The sequence below is a fragment of the Desmodus rotundus genome, chromosome 6 (assembly GCF_022682495.2).
Source record: "Desmodus rotundus isolate HL8 chromosome 6, HLdesRot8A.1, whole genome shotgun sequence".
Lineage (NCBI taxonomy): Eukaryota > Metazoa > Chordata > Mammalia > Chiroptera > Phyllostomidae > Desmodus > Desmodus rotundus.
This window is the reverse complement of record NC_071392.1, coordinates 458817-483490: the sequence shown is the minus strand read 5'-3', so window position 1 is coordinate 483490 and position 24674 is coordinate 458817. Positions and strand designations below refer to the sequence as shown.

The following is a 24674-nucleotide window of genomic DNA, read 5'->3' as shown; positions in this document are numbered from 1 at the left end:
CCCACCCCACGGAAGAAGGCACAGGAACCCCATGAAATGGACAGCGGAAGAGCTTGGACACGGCATCTGCTGCGGGGGCCCCACACTCCGGCCTCTGTCCTGTGTTGTGAGAGGAGGTGTCCACAGCAATGTCGGGTCACCCACACCACGGCGGCCACTGCTCAGTCCTTTCTGTCCTGCCTGAGAACTCGTAAATGGTTTGCGGCCTTGCAGTCACTCCCAGATCTCTCCACACCCCCCAAGGAGCTCCCACAGTGCAGTAGGCTGGGGCGCCAGCACCCATCCTGTCCACAAAATCCCCAAAGGGCTCTGGAGGGCTGGGGACTGCTGATGAGAAAGCACTGGGCTGGGCCTGTCCCCCTGGCGGCCTTGCTCATCCCTGGGCTGGGCTTTCTGGCCCCCAATTTGGACTTCGGGTGTCCCCTGCAGCATTGGAGGTCCCCGATCACCCCTGTTGCCAGACAAGCTGGAAATAGGCTGCAGCAGGACAAGTAGGTCCACGTCTCAGGGTCCCAAAATGTCAACAGCCAGGACCAGGTCTGGAACCGCCCTCCCTGCCAGCACATGAAACCTGCCCCACCACCTCACCAGGCAGGGCTGGGGCACCAGGCAGCCAAAGGGGAGGAGGGCCCCACCCCAGGCTTCCTGCCAGCACGCCCACGCCAGGGGACAAGGTGGCAGAGGTGTCTCCCAGCTGGGGCGACACTTCACAAAAAAGCAGGCCAGCTCTCAGGCCGCAGCCAACTTGGAAAATTCCAGAGATGAGGAAATGCACGGAGGCGGGGCAGCGCGCAAGGAGGACCTGGGCCACCATGGGAGTCCTTTAATCGAGACGTGGGCAGACGGGCCCCCCCACCCAGCGCTGGGTCGCGGCAGGGTTGCACGGTCACAGTTCAGGGCTGTGGGGCCGACGATGTCCCCTGGAGGTGCACGTGGCTGCACCTGGGCAGGAGGGGGCCCCGGCCCCCTTGGGAATCACAGGGGTCACCGCTGGGGGCGGCGGGAGGAGGGTGCGCTCAGTGTGGTAAGCGGCTGAGGGGGTAGGGCGTGGGGGCCGGCCCCTGGAACCTCCTGCAGCTGCCAGTGGGCGGGGCTGGTGCGGGTCCCCTCCCGCCAGGGCAGGGCTGTTTGTAGCTCAGGGACAAGTGGCCCCAGGTGAGCTTTGGGAGCGGGCGGGCAGGAAGGCAGGGCACGGTGACGTCTGCAACCTGTCCCGCCTCTGGGCGGCTGGTAGGTTCAGTTGTTCTCAAAGAGAGAGAGCAGGTCCTCGCTGCTGTTGGCGGGCAGGTCGGGCGGGCCCAGGTAGGACAGCAGCTCATCCGGGTTGGTCAGTTCTGGGAGCAGCTGAGGACACAGCAAACTGGCCTCAGACCCACCTCCTGAAGCCTGCCCGCAGCCCAGCTGGGTGGGGGGTGGCAGGGATGTGGGCTGCCCCTCCCCTCCACAGGCTCGCTGAGCCCCAGGCGGTGCGGGGCTCTCCCTGCAGAAGGCCTCTGTGACCAGGAACCCCTGACACACTGCCCATGGCCACCACGGAACAGGCAGGACTGAACAGCTATAGGCCAAGGGGAGCACAGGACTGTGAGCGGACCCCACTGTGAAGGGGCCATGAGGGAGCTCGGGCCCCAGTCCCTTGGGTTTCCTGCTTTGAGCTGCTCTAGTTGTTTTCATGCTGAACCTTGGACCCTCAGGCTGTGTCCTTCAGCTGGGAGCCCCGACCCCTTGGGGCCTCGCACATGCCACCTGGTGCCTCCGCTCAACCGCGGTGTGAGCGTGTGCAGCAGGGACAACGGAAAAGCTGCTCCAGCAGTGGGCATGGTACTCACGTCCAGGGCTGGTTCTGGGGCCTCCCCTGCCCCAGATAAGGGGGGCCCCATCACGCCTGTGGCAGCATGGAAGGCCAGCTCGCTGACAGGACCCGAGTTCACTGGGCCCAGGGGCTGCCGGGTCGCCGGGAGAGAGTGAGGGTGGTGCAGCTGGGTCCCTGGGGGGCCTCCAAGTGTGGGGGTGTGCAGTCCAGGTGGCCCAGGGTTGTGGGCCGGGTCCAGGTGACCTGCAGGTGCCATCTGAGGAAGGAGAGAAGGACCTGGTAAAAGGGCCCAGGGCTCCCTCGAGGGGTGGTCCCTCGGTCCCTCGGCCCCTCGGCCTGGCGCTCACCTGGCCCGGGAGGCTGGGAGTAGACTTCTCTGGCGTCAGGAGGCTGCTGGGAATGTCGGGCTGGTAGGAGATGGGGGGCGGCCCCGGGGTGAACTCAGGAAGGATCGGGGTGCTGGGTGTGGTGGGCGGGAAGGAGTCGGGGAAGGTCCCAGGTCCCAGGAAGCTGGACCCTGAGAGAGGAGAGCCAGGTCCTGGGAAGGACGTTCAGAGGACAGGGCACAGTGCCCATTCACAGGTCCCATCAATGTCCCTGCCTGGGGAACTGGCCTTGTGACATCACTCACAGGCCAGGCAGCCACAGGAATGGGACCTACCTCATCATATGGGGTCAGATGGGGCAAGGCCATGGGCGTGTGCCGGCAGAGGGCCCCTTGTTGGAAGCTGCTGGGAGGGTGGGGTGCAGCTTTAACTGGAGGCCCTAGGGCCACACCCATTGGCTGGGCAGAGGCCACCTCTACACTACATGTCCACAACCAGTCCCGCCAGGTGTGGCCCACGTAGTGACACCCTCACAGGTAGCTGACCAGTCTGGAGAGCACGGTCATTTGCCAGGGCCGTCTGCATGCAGGCCGGGCACAGTACTCACCCTGGCTGGGGTAGTCGCCGGGGGCCAGGGCCGAGGGGGGCTGCAGGGGTGCGAAGGGGGCGGCCCCTGGGCCCAGGGTGGCTATCATCTCCATCACGCTGGGCAGGAGTGCATGTGAGGGGCTCACGGTGCGGCAGCGTTTCAGCACTGGCCCGTCTGGCTCCTCCTTGATGTGCATGTCGGGCTTCACAGGCACCGGCTTCCAGCTGCACATGGGGTCGATGGTGATCTCCTCGTAGTCAGAGCTGGGCAGGACACGGGGACAGTCACTGCCCATCCCTCTGCCTCTCCTGGCCCCGGAGCAGTTTCTAGGCAGGCCTTCCACTCAAATGCACATTCCGTGTGCCCTGTGGGATGCTGGCCATGTGGGGGCAGATTCCGTGACGCCTGGAAACGAGCGCACTTCTCCGCAGATCCGCAAGGGTGCCACCCTGCCCATCCCAGGGCCGCCCTTGGCCGACCACAGAGGCTGGGGAGGCTGCAGGAAAACTCACTTCTGGATGTAGGTGAGGATGCCCAGCATGTACTGGTCCACCTCCAGGCCCTCCAGCAGGGCTGTCTTGCTGCAGAGAACAAGTGGGACATGGCTCAGAGGCCGGGCCCAGCTTCCCCCTGGGCAGAGGGCTGCCACTTCTCAGCCCCTTCTCTGTTCGAGGCCACCCAGCGTGAGGTCTCAGCCCCGAGCTGCACCAGCAACTGTGCTGTGGCCCCCAACTGTGGCTCGGGTGTTGCTTGAAGAACCGTCTTTGCCCCGGCACCCAGTGAGGGCTGTCTCTGGGACACTTACTTGCACACCGGGCACCTCCAGGTCCCCCGCTCACAGTTGAGCTGCAGGTAGGACTCCAGGTCGAAGCACTGTGGGGAGGGAGACCGTTTCTCACACTGGGCCTGCTCCCAGCTACAGACTTGCAGGGTCACAGTGCTTATTTCCCTGCACGGTTGAGGGGCTATGTGTACCAGGTTGTCAGGACAACATTGTTCTAATGGATCAAGACTAGGGACAGCCACGCAGCCCTCACTGGGAATAGAAGGCCTTGGGGCCAAAGCCAGAGTCGGGCAGCTGTGCTCCAGACGTGGAGTCTCCAGAGAGAACAGGGCGCAGGGCTGTGTGCACACTCATGTGGTCACAAAGGCGGCGGGTGCACTGGTCCGCAGGGTTTTGGCACACAGCCTGCGTGGCACTCCCGAGGCTGCAGCAGGGGATGCATCCTGCATCCTCGACACTGTCAACACTGCGTCCCCGGAACGCAGTAAGGTCACTACGCTTAGAACAAACAGAAGCCCAGCCTGAGGGGGACAGAAGGAGTCAGGCCACCTGATGGCTGGCTGGGTGGCCTATCCTATCACCTGCGGGCCGAGGTGCTGAATCTCATCTGCTAAAGATAGTTAGACAGTTGCCCTGGCTGTGGTGGCTCAGTGGATTGAGTGCCCCCCTGCAAACCAAAAAGTCGTCAGTTCGATTCCCAGTTAGGGCACATGCCTGGGTTATAAGCCAGGTCCCTAGTAGGGGGTGTGTGAGAGGCAACCAAACACTGATGTTTCTCTCCCTTTCTCCCTTCCCCTCTCTAAAAATAAATAAATAAAATCTTAAAAAAAACAAAACAAAACGGATACTTAGAGGTTGTTCTGGAAAAGCCTGTGGAGACCACCCACCTGTATATGGCGACAGTCATGGCCTCTGGCAGGGAGCTGGATCCTGCGGAAGGTGATGGGGCACTTGAGGGACACCTTGATGGCCGTCTGCTCCACCCCGTCCTCTCCATTGGGCCCAGGGGTACCAGGGATGGTGCCGCTGCTGAAGTTCCGTTTTACTGGCGGGGACAGGGGAAGGACTGAGGAAAGGGCCGCAGCGAGGAGGCGACGACTCTGAGGGCCCGCCTGGAGCGGTGTGCTGCCCCTGCTCGGACCCTTTGCCCAGGGAGACAGCCTCATCAGGCAGGGGTGATGCCGCGGGGCGGGGGTGCGCAGACCACTCACTCTTGGTGATGCAGTGCTCGGCAGGCAGCAGCCGCTTCTTGAGGAGGCCCTGCAGCACTGAGCGGACGGCTGGCCGGTGCACCAGCTGTAGCACAAACAGGTGGGACTGCAAGGCAGGTGCAGGTCAGGGGGACATGGGCTGGGCCAGGCCGGCAGCTGCTCAGCAGCAGTGTGTCCTCTAGCATGATGCTGCCTGTCCCAGGAGCCTGGATAGGGGGCTGGCCCCAGCCACTTGGGCTCTGCTCTGCACCCCACATCCTAACCCCCCCACAGCACCTTCACTCAGGGCCCTGAGAGCCCACAGGCCTGCAGCGCTCCCCTCTCCCTGCATCTACTCCTGGGCTGCCCATCTGAGCGCAGCTGCCTGGGTCACAGTGACGGGTGGAGTCAGGTGACCCCCAACAATGACTCAGGGTCTGTGAGCTTCCTCCCACATGGTGGTGTGAGCACCCACCTTGTGCTGGGACCTAACTAGAAGCCAGGAGGGTGGGTTAACTGGGTCTTCTCCTTTTTAAAAAGATTTTATTGATTTATTTTTAGAAAGAGAGGAAGGGAGGGAGAAAGAGCAAGAGAAACATCAATGTGTGGTTGCCTTTTGCACACCCCCTACTGGGGACCTGGCACGTAATCCGGGCATGTGCCCTGACTGGGAATCGAACGGGCGACCCTCTGGTTCTCAGGCTGGTGCTCAATCCACTTAATGGGGTCCTCTTCTTAAAGGGTTGGAGGACAGACGGAACAGGAAGCCACTGGCAGGACGAAGAGCCGCGGCCTGGGGCACTCACGCAGCAGCAGGCCGTGACGGTGATCTGGATGGTGTTGCGGCCCGGCTGGCACACGTGCTTCAGGTGCAGGGGCTTGTGGGAGGTCTTGTTGTCACCGCGCTCGATGGTGAGTGGGGTGGCGTTGACGCTGACCTGCACCGAGGCCGGCCAGTTGGTGTTCATCTGCCGGTCCTCGTGGTGGTAGCACTTGAACTGCAGCTCCAGGTCAGGCCTGTACAGGGAGGACGGACGCTGAGAGCCGGGCGGAGGCGTGAGGGGCCGCGGGGCGATGGGGGCCACTCACCTCAGCATCAGGGTCTTGTAGACAGAGTCGCGGAGCTGGAAGGCATGGTTGCTCACAGCCAGGTTGTGCTGCAGGCGGAAGGGCTCCAGGACCACCCCGTCCCGCACGGGGAAGGTCAGCCGCAGCTCGTCACAGGGGCCGCTGCCTGGGAGCAGGCCTCGGTGTCAGCAGGCCTCCTGCTCAGAGCAGCTCACCAGGCCCCCAGCCCCACAGCAGCACGGTGGCAGGGCTGGGGGGGCTACAGCCCCTCCTCCCCTATGCCAGGCTCGGGTATGGTTGGCATCTCTCCTGCAACCCTGGGCTCTACTGTCACCTCCAAGTGGTAACAGGATTGTCCCATGGTTCCGTCCTGCCTCAGTCGACCCACCTAGCACCCCCTAAAATAGAGCCCAAGAACACGCCCCAACCCAGAAAGGAGGTGACCCTGGTGCTTTCAGCAGGGTGGGGACCGAGGAGTGACAGCTGGCCACCTGCCATCGATCATTCTGGTGCTCCAGTTAGCGCTGAAGACCCCAACCCCAGGAGTTCTGAACCAGGAGCAGGCTTCAGAGGCCCCGACTTTGTGTGTGCAGGCGCCTTTCCATACAAGCCCTGCACATGCAACTCTCCTGCAGAGGCCCCTGCAGGAGTGAGTCCCAGGTCCCCACCCACCCGCCCACCTGTCCCAGGGCCAGGCAACACTCACCGGGGGATGACGGGTGCAAGGAGCTCACGTTGGGCTTGAGGTCAGGCAGGAAGGGAGACTTGACATCCTGACTGTAGGGGATGCTGCTGCCAGGGGTCACGGGGGGTGTGGGGCTCCCCGGCAGTGGGGAGCTGGGGTAGCCAGGGAGGGAGCGGGCCGGCTGTGGGGTTGAGCAGACAGTCAAGGCAGAGCAGGAGATTGGGGGGAGTGGGGGGCTGCAGTGCATTTCTGAGCGCCCCTGGGAACAGCCAGGGCTGCTGAGGGTGCCTGGCTGGGCGCCCACACTTCCTCGTTCCTGGGAGCCCTCTCTCCTCACACCCACCCAGGCAGCCCCCTGCCCAGCTGCCGGCTGCCCGTACCCTACTCAGGCCAGGCTGGCTGTAGCCGACGCTCCCCATACTGAAGCTGGCACCCTGCCCGTTGAACTGCTCCGCGGGCTGAGGAGAGAAGACCTTGTGTGCCTGGGGCTCCAGCCTGCCCCCCACCCCACCAGGCCCCGCACAAGACCCAGGATAGGGCTGACGGCAGGGAGCCCGCCACACGCATGGGTCTTGCCTTTTACTTTCTTTTTTGTATGCTTTTGTATTTTCTAAATCATCTGTAGGGAGCATATACTGATTTCATAAGTTTAAAAACTGCCACCACAGAAACAGGTAAACCGGGCTTATGTAGACAGCACAGAGAGGCCACGCCCTTGGAAGGTCCTCACAGGGCTGTACCCCCACCCCAGCCAGCCCAGCCTGCTGGAGGCCTGGCTGTGTGCCAGCACTGGTAGCAGCTGCTGCAGGCCTGGGGGAGCTAGCCCTACCTTGTAGTGCAGTCCCGGGGGGCCAGAGGCGGAGAGGGGCAGCCTATGACCAGGGTAGGAGGAGGGGGCAGGGGGCTGCCCGGGTGTGTACTGGGCGGTGCTGGGTGAGTACTGGCCTCCTGGCAGGCACTGCTGCCCTGGACACACCTGGAAGAGGGAAGAGGTGAATGCCCAGGGGAAGGATGGGGGTCAGGGAGGCCAGCTCCCGAGGAGTGGGCAGTGTCCACGGCCCGTTCACATGCACAGGTGTCTGACCTTACCGCAGCCCCACGCGACGCCTGGGGCAAGAGCCCCGACTCTCACCTCGCTGGAGTAGACTCTCTTGACCCCCTGCCGGGGCATCGGCTGGGCCTGGGGAGGCCCCGGGTACCCGTGCAGGGGCAGGCGCTGCCCGGCATACAAGGGGGCTGTGCCCATTGCCCGGGCAGGGTTCATGCTCATGGGGCCAGAGGGGCCCGTCAGCCCTCCCATGCTGGCAGGGCTCACGCTGCTGGGGACGCTGGGCCCCCGGGGACCTCCGTGCTGCAGGAACTGGCTGTTACAAGACTGTCCAGCCCCCATCTGGGAAGAGAAGAGGGACCATGAGGCCCAGCCACTGCTGTGGGTGCCCCGGTCCTGTCCCCTCAGCACCTCGCTCCTGCCTGCCCATCTCCCTCCCAGGGCTTGTCCTCACCGCTTGTACCCTGGGGGCACACCCTGCAGCCCCGGGGCTGGCCTGGCTGCACTGTTCCTGCCTGCCCAGGCCCTCCCTCCCAGGAGGGGCTGCAGCCTCACCGCTCCATACTGGCTCAGCTCTTGGCTCTGCTTCTCCTGGAGGGCAGCCACAGTGGCCGTGGCGGTGGCTGTAGCAGTGGCGGCAGCGGCAGCGGCCACAGCAGCAGCAGCTGCTGCTTGAGTGAAGTCTGTGGAGGGTCGTGTGACATGGGAGGGTAGGCCCAGACCCCCAGGCGTCCCAGGGCCACCTGCATACCTGTGAGAGACACGGATGGCTTGGCTAGAAGCTCTTCCCCACCTGTGACCCAGGGTGGGGGGCGCACCGCAACAACACTTGCTCTTCGCCAGCACTCCCTCACGAGCCAGGGAACCAGCCCGGAAGCACAGACACAGCACGTTCAGCAAATTGTTGCTGCGGTTCCTAGGCCCGCCTTGGGAGGGCCCCTCAAACACCTGCTGGGGAGGGTCCCGCTCACCCGGTGGCGAAGCCGGGGCCTCCGGGGCAGCCCCCACGACTGTATACCCCCTGCTGCACGTAGCCCTTGTTGGCGCCACCCTCGCCGAACGCCTGCTGTCCTAGGCACTGTGGGGAGCTCAGGGCCGAGCTGCCGCCTGCCATGCCAGGCATCATGGAGCTGCCAGGGGGGCTCCCTGTAGGGCCCATGGGGCTCCCCAAAACCTGCAAGGAAGCAAGAATCACCAAAGGGAACCATCCAAACAACTTTTTTCACACGATAACTCTAAAGTGTGCGAAGGAGACCCTGGCAGGTGAGGTGGCAGGCAGAGGCAGCGGGATGGAGGGGGCAGCTCACAGGGGGTCCAAGGAGGCCACGTGTGCAGGGAGAACCAGTCTCAAGGGCCCGGAGTGCAGGGAGCCCTGGTCCCATTCTGGCTGAGACCGGAGGCGGGCGCACCTGGCTCTGTGCTGCACTGCCGACTCCCCACACAGTTGTGACCACGGACAGCGATCCTGCGGGCTGAGGGGCACTCTGTTGCCACGGCACCGCCTCATAAACGAAGGGACCATCACTGCAAGAACAGGGGCAGCAGGGAGGCCTGGGTCCAGAGGCCACAGGTGCGGAGACACTTCATGGGAAGAGCTGGAGGCTGGGAGTGGAGGGGTCTGCAGCAGCAGCCCACTCACCTGTGTGGTGCAGAGGGCGGGGCAGGTTTCATGGGGTTCATGGGGTTCATGGGCTTGGGAGCGGCCTGAAGGGTGGCAGGAAGCAGCTCTCACTGGTGCTGGTGCGGGACTCAGATGCTCTGGCTGCTGGAACAGGAGGGAAGGACAGCCGTGGAGATGCAGCGGGGGAACCCTGGGAGCAGGTTTTGGGGTTCAGGGTCATGGGTCAGGATACAGGGTTCAGGGAGCAGGGTTTGGGGTCAGGGTCATGGGTCAGGATACAGGGTTTAGGGAGCAGGGTTTGGGGTCAGGGTCAGGGTCAAGGCAGAGGCAGCTCCCCCAGCCCTTGGTCTCGCCCTCCTCTGCTCCCAGTGATAGGGGGCAGGGCAGGCTACATTGGGATACCAGGGCGGCTCAGGGGAGCCAGGTGCTAAGGAAAGCGTTCTTAGACATGACACCAAAAGCACGACCTGTAGAAGAAAAAACAGAAACTTCTACTCTGTGAGAGAGGCTACTTGGAGGACAAGACAAGCTACAGGCAGAAGGCTCATCTGCAAACCACACAGCCGACAAAACTGGTATCTGGAATATACACTAAAAACCAGTTCAATTAGAAAAAGGCAAAAGACGTGGGACACTTCACCGAGAAGATGTGCAGAGGGCAAACGAGCACAGGAAGACATGCTCAGCATCACTGGCCATTGGGAAATGTAAATTAAAACCAGGGTGGGGTGTCCCTGCACACCTCCCAGGATGACCGGGGTCTTCCCGTGCTGCTGATGGGAGCATGGGGCCCAGCCCTCTGGAAAACAGGCAGTTCCGTAAAACACTAAGCCTGCAGCTACTGTCTGACCCAGCAACTCACTCCTCAGCATCTGTCTCAGACAGACATACACAGGTGTTCATGTGAAAATCTGTCCGTGAATATTTAGAACAGCTTTACTCCTAATCGCCAAAGAATGGAAAGCCAGATGTCCTCCAGGGGTGAAGGTTAACCAAGGGCTGAGCTTCCCCAGCCAGGGGCATAAAAAGGGCAAGCTGAGCCAGGCACCAGCCTACAGGAATCTCGGGAGATTCTACTGCATGGAAAAAGCCAGTCCCCAAAGATTACACACTGTCCAATTCCCTTTATATAACTTTCCTGAAATGACAAAATTACAGAAATGGAAAACAGACGGGTGGCTGCCAGGGGTTAAACGTGGGGAGGACGGGGCCTCAGGAAGCATGGATGAAAATATCTATCTCTGTCCACGGAGAATCCCACTGTGCTGCTGCAAGATGTTACCACCGGGGAAGCCAGGTGAAGAGTGCAGTTCCTTACAACTGCATATGGATCTAGAATTCTCACAAAATAAAAACTTAGTTAAAAACCCACCACTTGCCCCTGGCTGGTGTGGCTCAGTGGATTGAGTGGCGGCCTGCAAACCAAAGGGTCTCCAGTTCAATTCCCAGTCAGGGCACATGCCTGGGCTGTGGGCCAGGTCCCCAGTAGGGGGCGCATGAGAGGCAATCACACATTGATGTTTCTCTCCCTCCTTTCCCCTCTCTAAAAATAAATCTTAAAAAAACTTAAAAAAACAAAACAAAAAAACCCCACTACCAGCAGCCCCCTCTCCAGCAGCCCCCTCTCTCCACAGAGGCCCACTGGCCATCCCTCTGGCACCTGAGCAGGCTGGGTTGGCCGGGACCACTTTGCTGCCCCAGAAAAGGTGGAGAAGGGCAGGAGGAAGCCGAGTCCCAGGGCAGGGCAGTTGTATGCGTTCCACTCAGAACTGCCTACACCAGAATCCCTTGGGAGGGCTGGAGGACGGGAAGGGGCAGGTGCAGGGCAGCATCCCGCACCACGTGGGTCTGGGGAATTCCACCCCCCAGGCTTCTCTGCTGTGGACAGACCACAGACATTTCCAGTTCCCCCAGGGCTCACTTCGTGGGGGCGGTGACTTCCTGCCTGTCCAGCCCCTGAACTAAGTCTGCTCTCCTCCCTGAGAAAAGACCACAATCTCTGGATACCTCTGCAGGTACCCCTGCCCCTCTGCTCCTCACAAGGACGGAGGCTGTCCTGCCCCTCTGCTCCTCAAGGACGGAGGCTGTGAGTGCAGACCCTCCTCCCTCCTCCCTGCCTAGAGAAGAGCTGGGAAGGAGCCAGGAGCGTGCAGGGCCTGTGCCTGGGTGGTACCAATTCCAGCTGGAAGCCAGGACCCCTTGGCAGCTGGCCTGAGGTCAGTCTAGAAGGCCACACGCCTTTCTGGGGATCAGATCACATCTTCCTCAAGAACCCACTGCCCAGACCCCTCTTCTCTGGAACCTCACAGCAGCTGCACCCCAGTCTCCCGCGTGCCACGTGAAGGCAGATGTTAATGTTGGTCACTCCTCTACCATCCTCCACTCCATCTCCCTACCTGGTCACCCAGGAGCATCAAGACCCAACCCCAGCAGGGCTGCCCCTGTACTCGGTCACAGAGCAGGGACACACTGCATCCAGCCAGGGGCATTGGCTCCAGAGGGACCTAGAGTTAAACAGCCCTGAGACCCAGAGCAGCAGGAGGACGCCAAGGCATCCTCACATGCACAGGGCTAGAAGCCCTGACCTGTCCACCTGCCAGGCCCCAGCACTGCAAGAGTTCATCAGGGATGCCCAGGAAGGAGGATGCAGGAATGGCCAGGGTGTGGGGCACTTCTGAGACCGCTGAAGGGTTTTACTACTTTGAGCCTCCATTAATATATAATGGGGACTGAGAAGAGGAAAGGACATGTGATCAACTTTATGTCATCTGTCCTGGCTCCTGTCCTGGACACAGGTGTTAGTGGACACTCCAAGAGAGGCCTGGCTGCGATCAAGTCAAGGATGAGTCCTCCTGCCCAGGCGTCTTCCCCAATTCCCATACTGCCCTGTAACCATTCCCCTGGTGTGACAAGTCCCCAGGGCCAGTACCCACTGGCTGAGCCTGAGATCCCTCATTGGTCCTGTTTCTCCTCTCAGGCTTCTTCCAGGAAGTCCCTCTGGTTCTGGCCCACCAGAATTTGGTGACTGAATCTGTGTTCACCCTATCCGACCCGCCCCGTCTTCTGTATCGAGTTGCGTGGTCTGTGTACGTCCCTGTGAAATCCTGAGATAACGAGTGACTTACACACATCGCCATGCATGTTCTGCAACTATCAGGAAAGAGGGCATGGGGCAGCAGGTGTGGGGACAGGACGATGCGGAGCAGGTCAGGGGACAGCAGGTTAGTTGGAAGGAGGTCAGGGTGTGAAGGGGAGCAGGATGGGGAGCGCCGGGCAGGGGGAGCAGATCATAGAGAGCTAGGGCAGGACTCCCTCCCGCCTGAGCTTGTGTGTTCCGTTTGGAAAGGGGTGAATCCACAGATCCGCGGCTGGGGCTTAAAGGTCAGCGTCGCCGGGCCAGGTCCCGGCACCGGCGGGCGCGCACAGCCCGAGGTGACCCCTCCAGCCACAGCACTGAGCGGCGGCTGCGGGGGAAGATCGGAGAGGCCGGGCAGCCTCCCGCACACCCCTCGGGGACTCGGCCGGCTAACGGCCGCCGCAACAAAGGCTCAGGTGTGAGGGTCGCCTGCGCGCACCGGCCGGCCGCCAGATACCACGACGCACGCGCGGCAGGCCAGCTCCAGAGTCCCGCCGAGGCGCGGCACCTGCCGTCCCGCACCTGCCGCACCTGCCGCCCCACCGCACGCACCTGCTGGCGGCCCGCTCACCTCCGTGCGGCCCGGCCCGGCCCGTCGCCGCCGCGGCCCCCGGCCCGCTCCACTCCATGCGCTCAGCCAGCCCTGCGCGCCGCCCGCCACCCAGGGGCCGCAGCTACCCGCGCCATCGCGCCGCCGCCGCTCCCAGGGCACAATGGAGCTGCCGCGCCGCTCATGCATATGCATGACGCCGCGCGGCCCCGCCCCCAGGCCAGAGCAGTGGAGCCCCGAGCAAACGCTCGGTCGTGGCGGCCGCGGGCCGAACGGCGGTTGGCTGGGGACCGCAGGCCGACCGGGGGCAACCTGCGACTCCACCCCCTCCACACCTTTCCAAACGCAGCGTCCACAGAGCCACTACTCTTCCTGCTTTCTCTCTGCCGGGGCTGGGCAGGGCCAGGACGGAGGAGGCGAGGGCGGGGTCAGAATGGAGGAGTGAGAAGGGGCGGGGCCTGTCGGGGCGGTGGGGACAGGAAGAAAGACCAGATAGGGCGTGGCCAGGGTGGAGGAGGCGGGATCTGTCAGGGCGGCCGGGGCTGGAGAAGGGGCAGGGCGGGGCCAGGACGGAGAAGGCGAGAGCACGGGGTCAGGGTGGAGTGAGAAGGGGCGGGGTCTGTCAAGGCTGGGTAGGCGGGAGGCGGGGCCATGAGGGCGGGGCCAGGGCGGAGTAGGAGGGCTCTGTCAGGGCGGCAGGGACCGGAGGAGATACAGGGGCAGGGCCAGGATGGTGGATGGGAAGGGGCGGGGCCGTAGAGGGGCGGGGCCGGCAGAGGTGAGCGGGTGTTACCAGGCCTCTTCTGGAGGGGCTGGGATCCTGAAGGGAAAACCATGCAACCAAACCAGTCACTCTGCTCGCTGCTCTCCCCTCTGCCTAGAGCCACCCCCGTTGGGACGTTTTTGAGTTCTAGCCGATGGAGCAGCCTCTTCGATATTTGGACCTTTGAAATGCTATTATCATCCTCTAAGTTATTCTCCACTTTTCCTACCCTCCTTTAGGAAAGCCATATTGTTGTGATTACCCACATTTTTTATTGTGTTAAAGTACACACAACATAACATCTACCATCCGAACCATTGCGAGTGCACAGCTCAGCGGCATTGAGCGCATTCCCACTGCTGTGCAGCCGTTGCTGCTTGCACCCACAGAGCTCCTCATCCTGCAGAGCGGGCCTCTGTCCCCATCAAACACTCTCTCCCAGCTCCTGGCACCAGCAGCTACCTTCTCAGGGACCTCGTAAGAGTGGAGTCATTCAGTCCTGGTCCTTTGTGACTGGCTTACATCCTCAAGGTCCATCCGTGTCGCAGCACGTGTTAGATGTCCTTCCTTTTCAAGGCCGAATAACGTTCCATCCTGTCTGCACCATGTTTCATCCATTCATTGGTCCACAGACGCCCTACCATCTTCAGCGTTGCCAAAATCCCTTCCCTCCAGGCTGAGTGAGCCCTGTGCTCTCTTTCTTTTGAGGATCATTAGTTCACAGAAGAAATATGGTGGGCCTACTATGGGCCAGGTACTGAGGAAATGTAAGTTCCTGCCAGCAGCGCTTGTGCCAGCCGTAGCCCACCAGCCTCCACTTGGCTCCAGTGCCACTTCCTGTGTCCTGTCTTTGCTGCACGCACAGGGCTGAATGGTGGTCCCCAAAGACATGTCCGCATCCTAGTCCCCAGAACCTGCAAAAGTCATCTTACGGCAAAGGTGTGACAGAGCTGACTGTAAGAGGAGGAGCTTATCCTGGATCACCCCAGTGGGCCTGGAAGGCCTCCAAGAGAGGCAGGGGGCGTGTGAGCGGATGTGATGTGGCCACAGAGCAGAGACTGAGAGATGTGGGCACCAGCCAAGGAATCGGACATTCAGGGAAGGGTCCTGCCCTGGAGGCTCCAGGTGGAGCACGGCCCTGCCCACCTGGATTTCCACCTTCTGACCTCCAGATGGTGAGCAAATGGACTCCTGTTGTTTTAAGGCCCCAATTTATGTCCTTTGTTACTGCCACACTTCTCCCCTGGGTCTCCTGGGGGCCAGTGTCTCCTGTGCTCACCAGGTCAGCTAAAACTGGTGACCAGACTAACCTTTCAGGACACCACGTTTCCCTGGAGCCACCTCTCCTTTCCCTGGACTCGCTGTCCCTCCCCCCTCCTCCCTGCACACCCTGCTCAGCCTGTGCTTGCCCAAGGCACCCCACTCGCAGTGGGCTGTTCTCCCCTCCCTGCTGGGGAGGGCACCTACCCCAGGCTCAGTCCTCCGAGCCACGCTGTTCCCTACACTGTCTCTGCGGTGGCTCATGTGGCCCTTAGCTCTATGTGGAAAGGACTTGCACCTCCCCCATATCAGCTGGGTCCACTTCTCTTTCTGATACCAATCAATGTCCACCTGCGCAGAATGGAGCTCTGGGCTCTCCTGCAGCCTCCGCCTGTAGTGATGGCAGCTCCCCGCCCACCTCTCCCCCCGCCCCTGCCCCCAGGGAGCTTCTCACACTGGGTCCTGCCTGCTGGCCCCAGCCCCGTGGCTCTCTCTTTTTGCTCTTAATAACATCTTGAGACACAATTCACATTCCACACAATCCATCCACATAAAATGTACGGCTCGATGGTGTCATGTTTATTCAGAGTTGTGCAGCCACCACCACAATCAATGAGAACATTTCATCACCCCTAAGAGAAGCTGTGCACCTGTTAGCAGCCAACCTCCACCCTCTCCCGGCCGCTGGCAGCCCTCTCTGTCCCTGTGGATTTGCCTGCTCTAAGCATTTCATATACATGAAATCACTCAGTGTTGTATCACATGGCAGTATCTCATTGCCTGCGTATGGCTGAATAATATTCCATTCTGTGGGCAGACCGTTTTTGTAACCATTCATCAATTGATGGACATTTGGGCTGTTTCCACTTTTTGGCTGTTACAATAATGCTTCTGTGAATCTTCACATACACATTTCTGGGAGAACATGTTTCTAATTTCTCTGGCGGATACCTAAAAATGGAATTGGTGGGTCATGGCTCTGCTAAACCTCTGAGCAACTTCCCTCCTGTTTTCCACAGCAGCTGACCACTGTACATCCCTGCCAGCAGGGCGCGAGGGCCCCAGCTCCCCTGCGCCTGGTGTCTTTTTACTGCAGTCACAAAAGGGTGCAAAGGGAGTGGTCTCTCACTACCGTTTGAACTTGCACTTTCCTCCCTGATGCTAATGGTGTTGAAATCTTTTCATGTGCTTATTAGTCATACATACTTTTTATTGAATTTATTGGGGTGACGTTAATTAATAAAATTATACAGTTTTCAACCATATGTAATTTATAACTGAGTTGTCTTTTTATTATTGAGTTGTAGAAATTCTTTGTATATTCTAGATACAAGTCCCTTACCAGATATATGACTTGTAAATATTTTCTACAGGCTTTCTTTTCACTTTTTTGTTAATTTTTTTTAGGTTTTTTAAAAATTTATTTTTAGAGAGAGGGGAAGTGAAGGAGAAAGAGAGGGAGAGAAACATCAACATGTGGTTGCCTCTCATGTGCCCCCTACTGGGGACCTGGCCTGCAACCGGGGCATGTGCCCTGACTGGGAATCGAACTGGAGACCCTTTGGTTCTCAGGCTGGTGCTCAGTCCACTGAGCCACACCAGCCAGGGCTCTTTTCACTTTCTTTTTTAATTTTAATTTTGTATTGTTATTCAATTACAATTGTGTGGCTTTTCTCCCCATCCCTCCACCCCACCCCAGCTGAACCCCCCTCCCTCCCCCACTTCCACCCTCCCCCTTGATTTTGTCCATATGTCCTTTATAGTAGTTCCTGTAATCTTTTCACTTTCTTGATGTTATCTTTTGACTCACCAAAATTTCAACTTTCATGAAGTCTGATTCATCTGTATTTGCATTTGTTACTTGTGCTTTCTGTGTCACATAGAACAAGTGGTTGCCTAATCCAGGGTCACACAGGTTTCTGCTTTCTTCTAAGAGTTTTATAATTTTAGCTGTTATGTTTAGGTCTTTGATCCAATGTGACTGAAGTTTTGCAAATACAGTGTAAGCTGTGAGTCCGATTTTATTCTTTTTCATATGGATATTCAGTTGTCCCTGCACCATTTGTTGGAAAGACTATTCTTTTACCCCATTGAATGGTCTTCACACCCTTGTTGAAAATCGCTTGATCACAAAGTGAAGGTTTATTTCTGGACTCAATTTCACCCCATTGGTCTATAGTCTGTCCTGATGCCAGCACCTCACCGAGTTGATTACTGTAACTTTCTAGTATGTTCTGGAATCGGGAAGTGGGAGTCCTCTTTCTTTGTTCTCCTTTTCAAGGTTGTTTTGGATAGTCTGGGTCCCTTGAATTTCCATATGAATTTTAGGATCAGCTTGTCAATCCCTAAAAGAAGAAAACCCTAGGATTTTGATGAGGAACCTGGAGGTTGGTTTGGAGAGTGGTGCCATCTAATGACACGAAGTTGTCTCATCCGTGAACATGGGATATCTTTCCGTCTAACTAGGATCTAGGTGTTAATTTTTTCAATACTAGTTTGTAGTTTTTAGCACTTAAGTTTTGCACTTTTTTGTTAACCTTAACCCTAAGCACTTTTTAGAGCAGAAGTAGTTTATTAAACTATGCAAATTATTAAAAATTATTAAAAGCCAGTTAAAGATTTTCATAAACACTATTCCAAAATGTTAGTTTTAAAAATGTTACCAGCAATGTATGCATTCCCCTTATGTTCCTCTCCACCCTCCCTATATTTTTAAATTTTTAATAATTTATTGATTTGAGAGAGAGAGAAAAGGACAGACACACACACACACACACACACCCGTTTGTGGTTCCCTTGGAGTATCAGGACGATGCTTTAACCAACTGAGCTACCCAGTCAGGGCTCCCTCCCTACCTCTTAAAGCGAACTTGAACCCCGTGTAACGAACACTTCAGGGAGAACCAGAAGTCAGCCATTCGAGAAGGACAGTGAGGAGGGGAGCGGAAGGTGTGCAGCAGGGGCTGGTCCTGCCCAGGGGGCTGCTGACACGGGCTGGCAATGCATGTTGGGCCTCTCATTCGTAAGTGCTGGGAACTATGGAGAAAGGTGCCTGCCAAGTTTAACCGCTGTGTTCCCACAGCCCCATGCTGGTGGTCCATCAGCAGCGTTGGGAACCCTACGCTGGGCCTGAGGACAGGCCTTGGGCCTCCACCCGGCTGTGCGCCTCTAGCAGGCACGCAGTGTGGGATTTCATTGGGTCAGCAAGGCGGAGCAAGGCTGAGCGGCTCACCTCTAAAGCAGGGCTCACCAAGGCAGCCCCCCGCTTCCGGCTCACCCTGTGGCTCTTGGCCACACACCCACATGCACCCGGATGGGGCCTGAGGCATGTCAGCCGTGGGTTCAAGTTGGGGCACCGTAACAGGGTCCTGGTGGCAGCGTCAATGATGAGGGTGATGCCATGGGCCTGGGATGGGTGCCAGTCGGGGGCCGCACCAGCTGTGCCCAGGAAGAGAGGGTGATCTGAGTGATGTCTGCTGTGTACCCTCAAAAATCATCTGAGGGTCTGCAAGGGGCCGTGGTGGTGGGCCCCAGAGCTCCCGAAGGTGCTGACAGTCACACTTGACAGGCTGGAAGGAAGCCTAGAGTCTTGTTTTCCTCCACCAGGGAACCCGAAATTAGAATGTCCTATTGGGAGGAGCATGGTCCCTCTGGGGTCCCGAGTGACAGCACTGACCCTGTGGACACAGGTCAGGCCAGGGCAGATGGGCCTGGGGCTTCTGTGGGAGGCCACGCACAAGCGCCCTCCTCCCCAGTTCTTTACTTTCTTGCAGACGGAATCTTTGATTTCATTTTCAGTTTGTCCACTGATACTGTAGAGAAATAGTTGGTTCTTGCCCTCGCTGGTGTGGCTCAGTGGATTGAGCACCAGCCTGTGAACCAGAAGGTCGCAGGTTCAATTCCCTGTCAGGGCACTTGCCTGAGTCATGGGACAGGTCCCCAGTAGGGGGTGTGTGAGAGGCAACCACACGTTGATGTTTCTCTCCTTCCCTTCCCCTCTCTAAAACCAAATAAATAAAATTAAAAAATATATTAAATAAAATCTTTAAAAAAAGAAATACAATAGGTTCTTATTTATCAACCTTGTATCCTGTAAGGCAGCTGACTTCACTTACTAATTATAATACTGTAAATTATTTACGGTGGACCCCTTAGAGTTTCCTATATGTAAGATCCTGTTTCCTCTTCCTTTCCAGCCTGCACGTGTTTATCCCGTCTTCTTGCCTAACTGCCCCGCCGGCACCTCCAGTACAATGGTGAACTGAGGTGGCCAGAAGGGCCCTCACTTGGACGGGCCAAGCGGTTGGTAACTGGCCTCCCAGTCTCTCCTGAGGCAAACAGGACAGCCAGAGCAAGCCCATGCTGCTCCCCCACCCTCCAGAACCCTGCAGTGGGGCAGCCCTGCAGGGCCCACTCCTCTCCTTGCTCCCAGAGGTCCAGCAGCTCCAGCCCTGTGGGGCGCGGGCTGACACCCAGCTCCTGGGTATTCCCACCTCCTGTGCTGTTACTCCTCCCCCGTGGGAAAAGGTTCCCGTGGGGCCTTTTCCCTTGTTTCCTGTGGGCATGACTTTGGGTCCCTGGTTCCCACAGTTTTTGGTTTCAGACAACTTTATACTCTTACAGATGATAGAGGGACACTTCTGCCTCCAGGAAGTCAGGCTGTGCCCTCCCTCCCTCACACGGGCAGAGGGCAGGACCCGGCCGGCCGCCTGGGCATTCTCCAGGAGGGCGTGCCAGTCCTGGGGGAGCACAGGACGCCCCGCCTGCATGTGGTGCTGCCTCCTCAGGGCTGGAGCCTGTTGGCGAGCCGCAGGGCAAAATGAAGATTCTGAAGAGGTTTCAAGGACAAGGGACCCCAGGAGAGGCCTGGAGGATGGGTGACCATCAGGGGGCCCTGCCATACCCAGGCCGTTCCCTGAGCTCTCCCTGAGTGCAGCTCCCTACACGAGATTACGGCTGGCCTGTTGTGGGCTCAAGACTGAGACTCTTGTCAAGATAGGGCACTGGATCCCATGGGGGATGGGGACCCCACCAGGATGGCCTGCTCCCCCCCAGATGGGCACTTGGGCAGGGGGTGCTAACCAAAAACAGATATCCTAGAGGGGCCACCAGAGACCCGAGTACATTTTTAGGGGGCAGGGGAGGGGACCAGCAGCAGGGGAGGCTCAGAACAGGACACCTGACATGATGTGCATAGGTGACAGAGATGCCAGGCAGGAAGGCGAGGGCCTGGGCTTGTGGGGACATGGCCACGGGACACCAGCCACGCAGTGCAGGGCAGGGCGGAGGCCCCAGGGGTGGTGGCCAGAAAGAATGACTCAGACAGGCCCACGGATAACTTAGTTTATGAGTCAAGCCAAATGCAATGCAAAGTTGTTTTTGCTTTTTTTTTTTAACCAAAATAAATAAATCGGATCTGTCCCTGTGACAGGTGAGGGGCGGCCCCACCAGGCCCTCCCCTCCTGACCAGCTTTGGTACAGGAGAGAGACGGCGCTCCAGGGTCACCGTGCATGAGGGACGCAGGAGAGGAGGCCAGGCTGGGCCGAGGGGCACCCACCTTTCGGCCCCACGCATGCCTGGGGCCCTCTGAGAGGCCAGGTGGACGCTGGGGAAAGCAGCCCTGCCCTCTCTGTGCCAGGTCAGGCCAGCCGCCCTCGCCACCCCACAGGGCCTCTGAGGACGATAGCTCCGGCTGGGTGTCTGGGGACCCACCTGGGGCAGGTATGGGACTGCTTACTGGGTGGGAAGCCCCACGAGGCTGTCCTTGGGGTGAAGCTGGGAGTGGGGCAGCTGACCCTTCCAGGACACCTGTGGGGCTCCCTCTCCTCCTGCTCCCACGGTCTCTGTGAAGGCTGCTCAGGGGACAGGAGTCTTGGAGGCCCTGGGGCTGGGGGAGAGGACAGCGGCCTAATTAAGTGAGCAGGGGAGTGCGCGGCGGCGCGTGGGCAGAGGCGTGGGCGGCGCTGAGGCACTACGTATTCTTTAGTGGAGGAGCGAGGACCGCAGTGGGCGTGGAAGCCAGCGGCTGGCAGCTGGGCAGCGTCTAGGAGAAGTTCTTGAAGGCGTCTAGGTCAAAGGCTGTGTCCAGCAGGCGCTGCAGCTCCGTGATGTGTGTCTTCTTGTTGCCAGTGGCTGGGGCTGCCGCTGGGTCCCGGCCGGCATACCTGGGGGTGGGGGACAGAGCGGTGAAGGCAAGGCCTTCCAGAGGCCGACCCTTCTTACCCTCTGGTCCCCACGTGGGCCGCGGCCTACCACACGGGCTTGGCGCGGCTGATGGTGGTCCGCAGCCGGGGCTTCACGTAGTCGTAGTAGCCCTGGTTCTTGTGCTCCTCCTGGCACCAGGCCAGCTCGGCGTTGGGGTACTTCTGCACCTCCTGCAGCAGCAGGTCGAAGGGGAACGGCGACAGCTGGGGGGGGGGGGGCTCGCGTCAGGAGAGCGTGCTCAGAGTGGCCGTCAGGGCTGGTGCCAGGGGGACAGTGTCCCGGGGGAGTGTCCAGGGCACCAACGCCTGAGGAGGCACCTCAGCACCAGCCCGGCAGCACCAGCCCGGCACCACTGCCCTTACCTGCTCGATTCTCGTGATGGCCACCTGCTCTACCATGTCCCGCGCTTTGCGCTCACGCGTGAGGTCATAGTACACCTTGCCAGTACAGAACAGGAGTCTCTTGACGTTTTCTGGGTTCTGGGCTGCAGGGCCGTCCTCAGGGATCACCCGCTGGAAGTGGGTTCCTACAAGAGAACCACCCAGACTTGGCTGAGGACACCCAGGGCCCACCCAGGTCAAGTGGGGGCGGCATGGCAGGGCACTGCCACGGCTGATGCCAGAACACGCAGCTCCGAGGGCAGGCGGTGCCCCAACCCCGCCAGCCTCTGACGCCCTTGAATCTTCCAGACCCAGGAGGCCTCGGGAGGCACGAGTGACAGGCTCTGTGGGCAAGGCTGGTCCAGGCGACAGCAGCCCACTCTGCAGAACAGCTCGTCCCAGACTTCGGGGCAGCTGCGTCTGGGAACGCATCTCACGGCCGCCTGCTCAGGCCCCTCAGGCACTCACAGACACTGAAACGTCCCGCACAACCACAGTGCACAGGCAGAAGCTCAGGGCTGGGACCGTGCCCAGGGGCGCAAGGCTGACTTCGGGAAGCTGTGTCCAAAACAAGGGGTTCACCTCAACACGTAGGGTCGGAAGGAAACCACCCCCGTGCAATAGCAGCCTGGTCAGAGGCGGAGGGCTTTTCCTGTAAGACCAGGAGCAACACAAGGGCGCCCTCTCTCCGCCTCTACTCAACAGAGCAGTGGACGTGCTGGTCAGAGCGCTCGGCAAGGAGAGGGGACAAGAGGCACCTGAACGGGAAAGGAGAAGGAAAAGGGTTTGTAACGACACGATCTTACGTGTAGAAAACCCTAAAGATTCCACAGAAACCCACGTTAGAAAAAATAAACACATTCGGCAAAGCTGCAAAATAGAAAACCAGCACCCAAAACTCAGCTCATCTGTACCGACTAACAGCGAGCAACCCGCAAGCGTACCTGAGAAAACAGTACCGAAAAGGAGAAAACACTTAGGAGTGAACAGTCGAGAGGGCGAAAGGTCTGCACGGTGGAAACCACACAAGTTGCCGAAGTAAATTAAGACTGAGAAGTGGGCAGACACCGGTGGTCACAGACCAGAAGGCTTGTTATTGTGAAGACGCTAACACTACTCAAAGCAATCTACAGATTCAATACAATTCCTACCAAAATCCCATTTTTTCCTGAAATAAAAAAGCCCATCCTAAAATTCATAGGCTCTCAAAGGGCCCTGACCAGCCGAGACCACCTTGTGAAAGAAGGGAAAGGCTAGAGGATGCGCACGAGGCACAGCAAGCGGCAGTGTGGTCCTGCAGCCCAGGGTCGGCCCCACGTACGTGGTCAGTGACCTCTGCCCCAGTGTGGGGGAGACTGAACGTCCGCACGCAAACGAGGCAGGACCCTCACACCACGTACCAACGTTAAGTGAAAGTGAATCGAAGACTTAAACGCAGAGCTACACTTACAAAACCCTCACAAGAAAAGGCAGGGCAAAGGCTTCACCACCCCGGAGTTGGCGATGAGTTACTGGCTGTGACATCGACATCGAAGGCACAGGTGACGACAACAACGTAAACACCCCTGACGTCCTGAAAACGTGAACACTGTGCGTCCAGACGTAACCAGAATGGGAGAGAACACATCGCAAGTCAAGTCACGTGTCTGATAAGCTGTCGACCCCCAGCAGAGCTGAACCTCAACAACAAAGCAGAGCGTGACCGAGAAAGGGAAAAGGCCTCGAACAGACATTTCTCCAAAGATATGCAAATAGCCAGTAAGACACGAAAAGGAGTGTCCACATCACTAATTGGGGAAATATAAATCGAAACCCCAGTGAGATGCCCCTTCACGGTCACCAGCGGGGCTATCGCCAAAAACCCAGAGACACCAGGTGTTGGCCAGGACATGGAGAAACTGGAGCCCTTCTGCACTGCTGGGAACGCTGAACAGGGCGGCCACCATGGGGAACATCACAGCACTCCTTGGAAAGTGAGGACAGACCCCCCCGCCTCTGGTGTGCGTGCCAGCACGCTGAGGCAGGGCTCAGAGCCTGTCCACGCAGTGCGCATGGCGGCTGGAAGGTGAGTGACCAGAATCCGCTGACAGATAAGGGACAAACACAGCACGGTCTACCCACACATGGGGTGTGATTCAGCCGTAAAGAAAGGAAGGGGGTTCTGACACCTGCTGGGACACGGCCAGATCTCGAGGACTTGACGCTAAGGAGAAACCAGACCCAGGGGGACAGAGGCTGCTCGATCCCACTCGCAGGGCGTACCAGGTCCCCAGGGTTGTCAGTCTCAGAGACAGAGAGGAGATGGTGGAGCCAGGGGCGTAGGTAGGGAAGGGGCGCAAGTGTTTGATGGGGTAGAATGACAGACTGGACAAAGGAAAAGTTCCAGAGACGACGGGAATGTGTTTGCCGTCGCTGAGCTGTGCGTGTGCTCAGGGCCCAGGTGGTGGACTTTGTGTGCATTTCACCAGGATAAAGAACTGGAAGACATGGCAAACCAGAGGTTCATCTCTACTGGAGCCTAAAGGGACCTGCAGCTGGGAGGAGGCGGCTCCCTTGGCACCAGAGCCAGGCCGTCACCTCACACAGTGAGCCGGAGTGTGGGCTCAGCAGGCCCTGCCTGCTGGGGCCCCTCCCCTGTCCCTGCAGAAGGCCCGTGCCTGCCTCCAGGAGCTGCCCTGGCAGTGGGTGAGAGTCAGCTCAGATGCACTCCCCTGCCTCAAAGGGGGCCTGGGGATGTGCCAGGCGAAGGCCACTGGGCTGCCGTGTTCGGCTGTCTTCACCCGACGACCAAAAATGTGGCAACAACTTCAGTATGAGCCCCAAAGCCCCGCAGAGCAGCAGATGAGACCCCCGAGATGCCATCCCCGCACCCACCTGGAAGCATCTCGTCGAAGCTGGTCCTGGCCTCGGGGTGCCGTAGCAAGGACTTGGGGGTGAAGATGATTAACTGAAAAACAGAACCACAGGCTCACGGGGGAGCAGGTGCTAGCTAAGGGTTCAACATCGAGGGGCTGCCCAGCCCTCATCTTAGGTGCTGCCCTCCCAGCTCTGTGGTTGGCACGAGCCTCAGGCCAGAGGCGGGAAGGGGTAGAGATGGATGATGCTGTTTTCCTGTCCGCCTCTCCTCTACCCCGAGGGGCTGGGCCCCGCTTAGCCAGGCATCCACCCCTCCAGGGCCCACCCCAGACTGCTTGGAGCCCTGGTCACCCCTTGCCCTGGACCCTCCCTTAGCGACCACCACTTGGCCTTGCCCTTCAAC

At 59.1% G+C, this 24674-nt stretch overlaps 2 protein-coding genes across 12 annotated transcripts in view; both read right to left on the bottom strand.

The window, feature by feature from the left end:
* Window positions 1–808: 808 nt before the first annotated feature.
* Window positions 809–12990, bottom strand: ZMIZ2 (zinc finger MIZ-type containing 2). 8 transcript variants are annotated; one of them, XM_053926886.2, is made up of 19 exons: window positions 12810–12990; window positions 9140–9311; window positions 8910–9024; window positions 8472–8674; window positions 8056–8251; window positions 7585–7842; window positions 7282–7428; window positions 6833–6910; window positions 6474–6633; window positions 5789–5933; window positions 5506–5716; window positions 4721–4826; window positions 4397–4554; window positions 3531–3598; window positions 3238–3306; window positions 2744–2988; window positions 2158–2327; window positions 1827–2066; window positions 809–1344 (listed from the first exon to the last, which is right to left on the bottom strand). In XM_053926886.2, exons 2-19 carry the CDS (start codon window positions 9187–9189, stop codon window positions 1237–1239), a joined length of 2727 nt encoding a protein of 908 aa, XP_053782861.1. In that variant the 5' UTR covers window positions 9190–9311; window positions 12810–12990; the 3' UTR covers window positions 809–1236. The 8 variants fall into 8 exon arrangements, with proteins under 8 accessions (XP_053782861.1, XP_053782860.1, XP_053782857.1 ...); XM_053926885.2 differs by having other exon boundaries at window positions 9140–9265; XM_053926882.2 differs by having other exon boundaries at window positions 9140–9262.
* A 7169-nt stretch (window positions 12991–20159) lies between these two features.
* OGDH (oxoglutarate dehydrogenase) overlaps window positions 20160–24674 on the bottom strand; it is a 43229-nt gene continuing 38714 nt past the window's right edge. For all 4 annotated transcript variants that reach the window (XM_053926064.1, XM_024562883.3, XM_045197395.2 and 1 more), the window contains exons 20-23: window positions 24290–24362; window positions 21398–21561; window positions 21084–21238; window positions 20160–20995 (exon numbers count right to left, since the gene is read on the bottom strand). In XM_053926064.1, coding sequence (XP_053782039.1) covers window positions 20875–20995; window positions 21084–21238; window positions 21398–21561; window positions 24290–24362 — 513 coding nt within the window. In that variant the 3' untranslated portion in view covers window positions 20160–20874. The remainder of the gene's footprint in view (window positions 20996–21083; window positions 21239–21397; window positions 21562–24289; window positions 24363–24674) is intronic.

Coding starts and splice junctions, on each gene's coding strand:
- ZMIZ2 (XM_053926886.2), bottom strand. CDS start 9,189: ATGAACCCCATGAACCCCATGAAACCTGCCCCGCCCTCTGCACCACAC. Junction 5,934..6,473: donor CTTGCACCCGTCATCCCCCG/GTGAGTGTTGCC, acceptor GCCTGCTCCCAG/GCAGCGGCCCCTGTGACGAG. Junction 1,345..1,826: donor CCCCAGAACCAGCCCTGGAC/GTGAGTACCATG, acceptor CTGTGTCCTCAG/CTGCTCCCAGAACTGACCAA.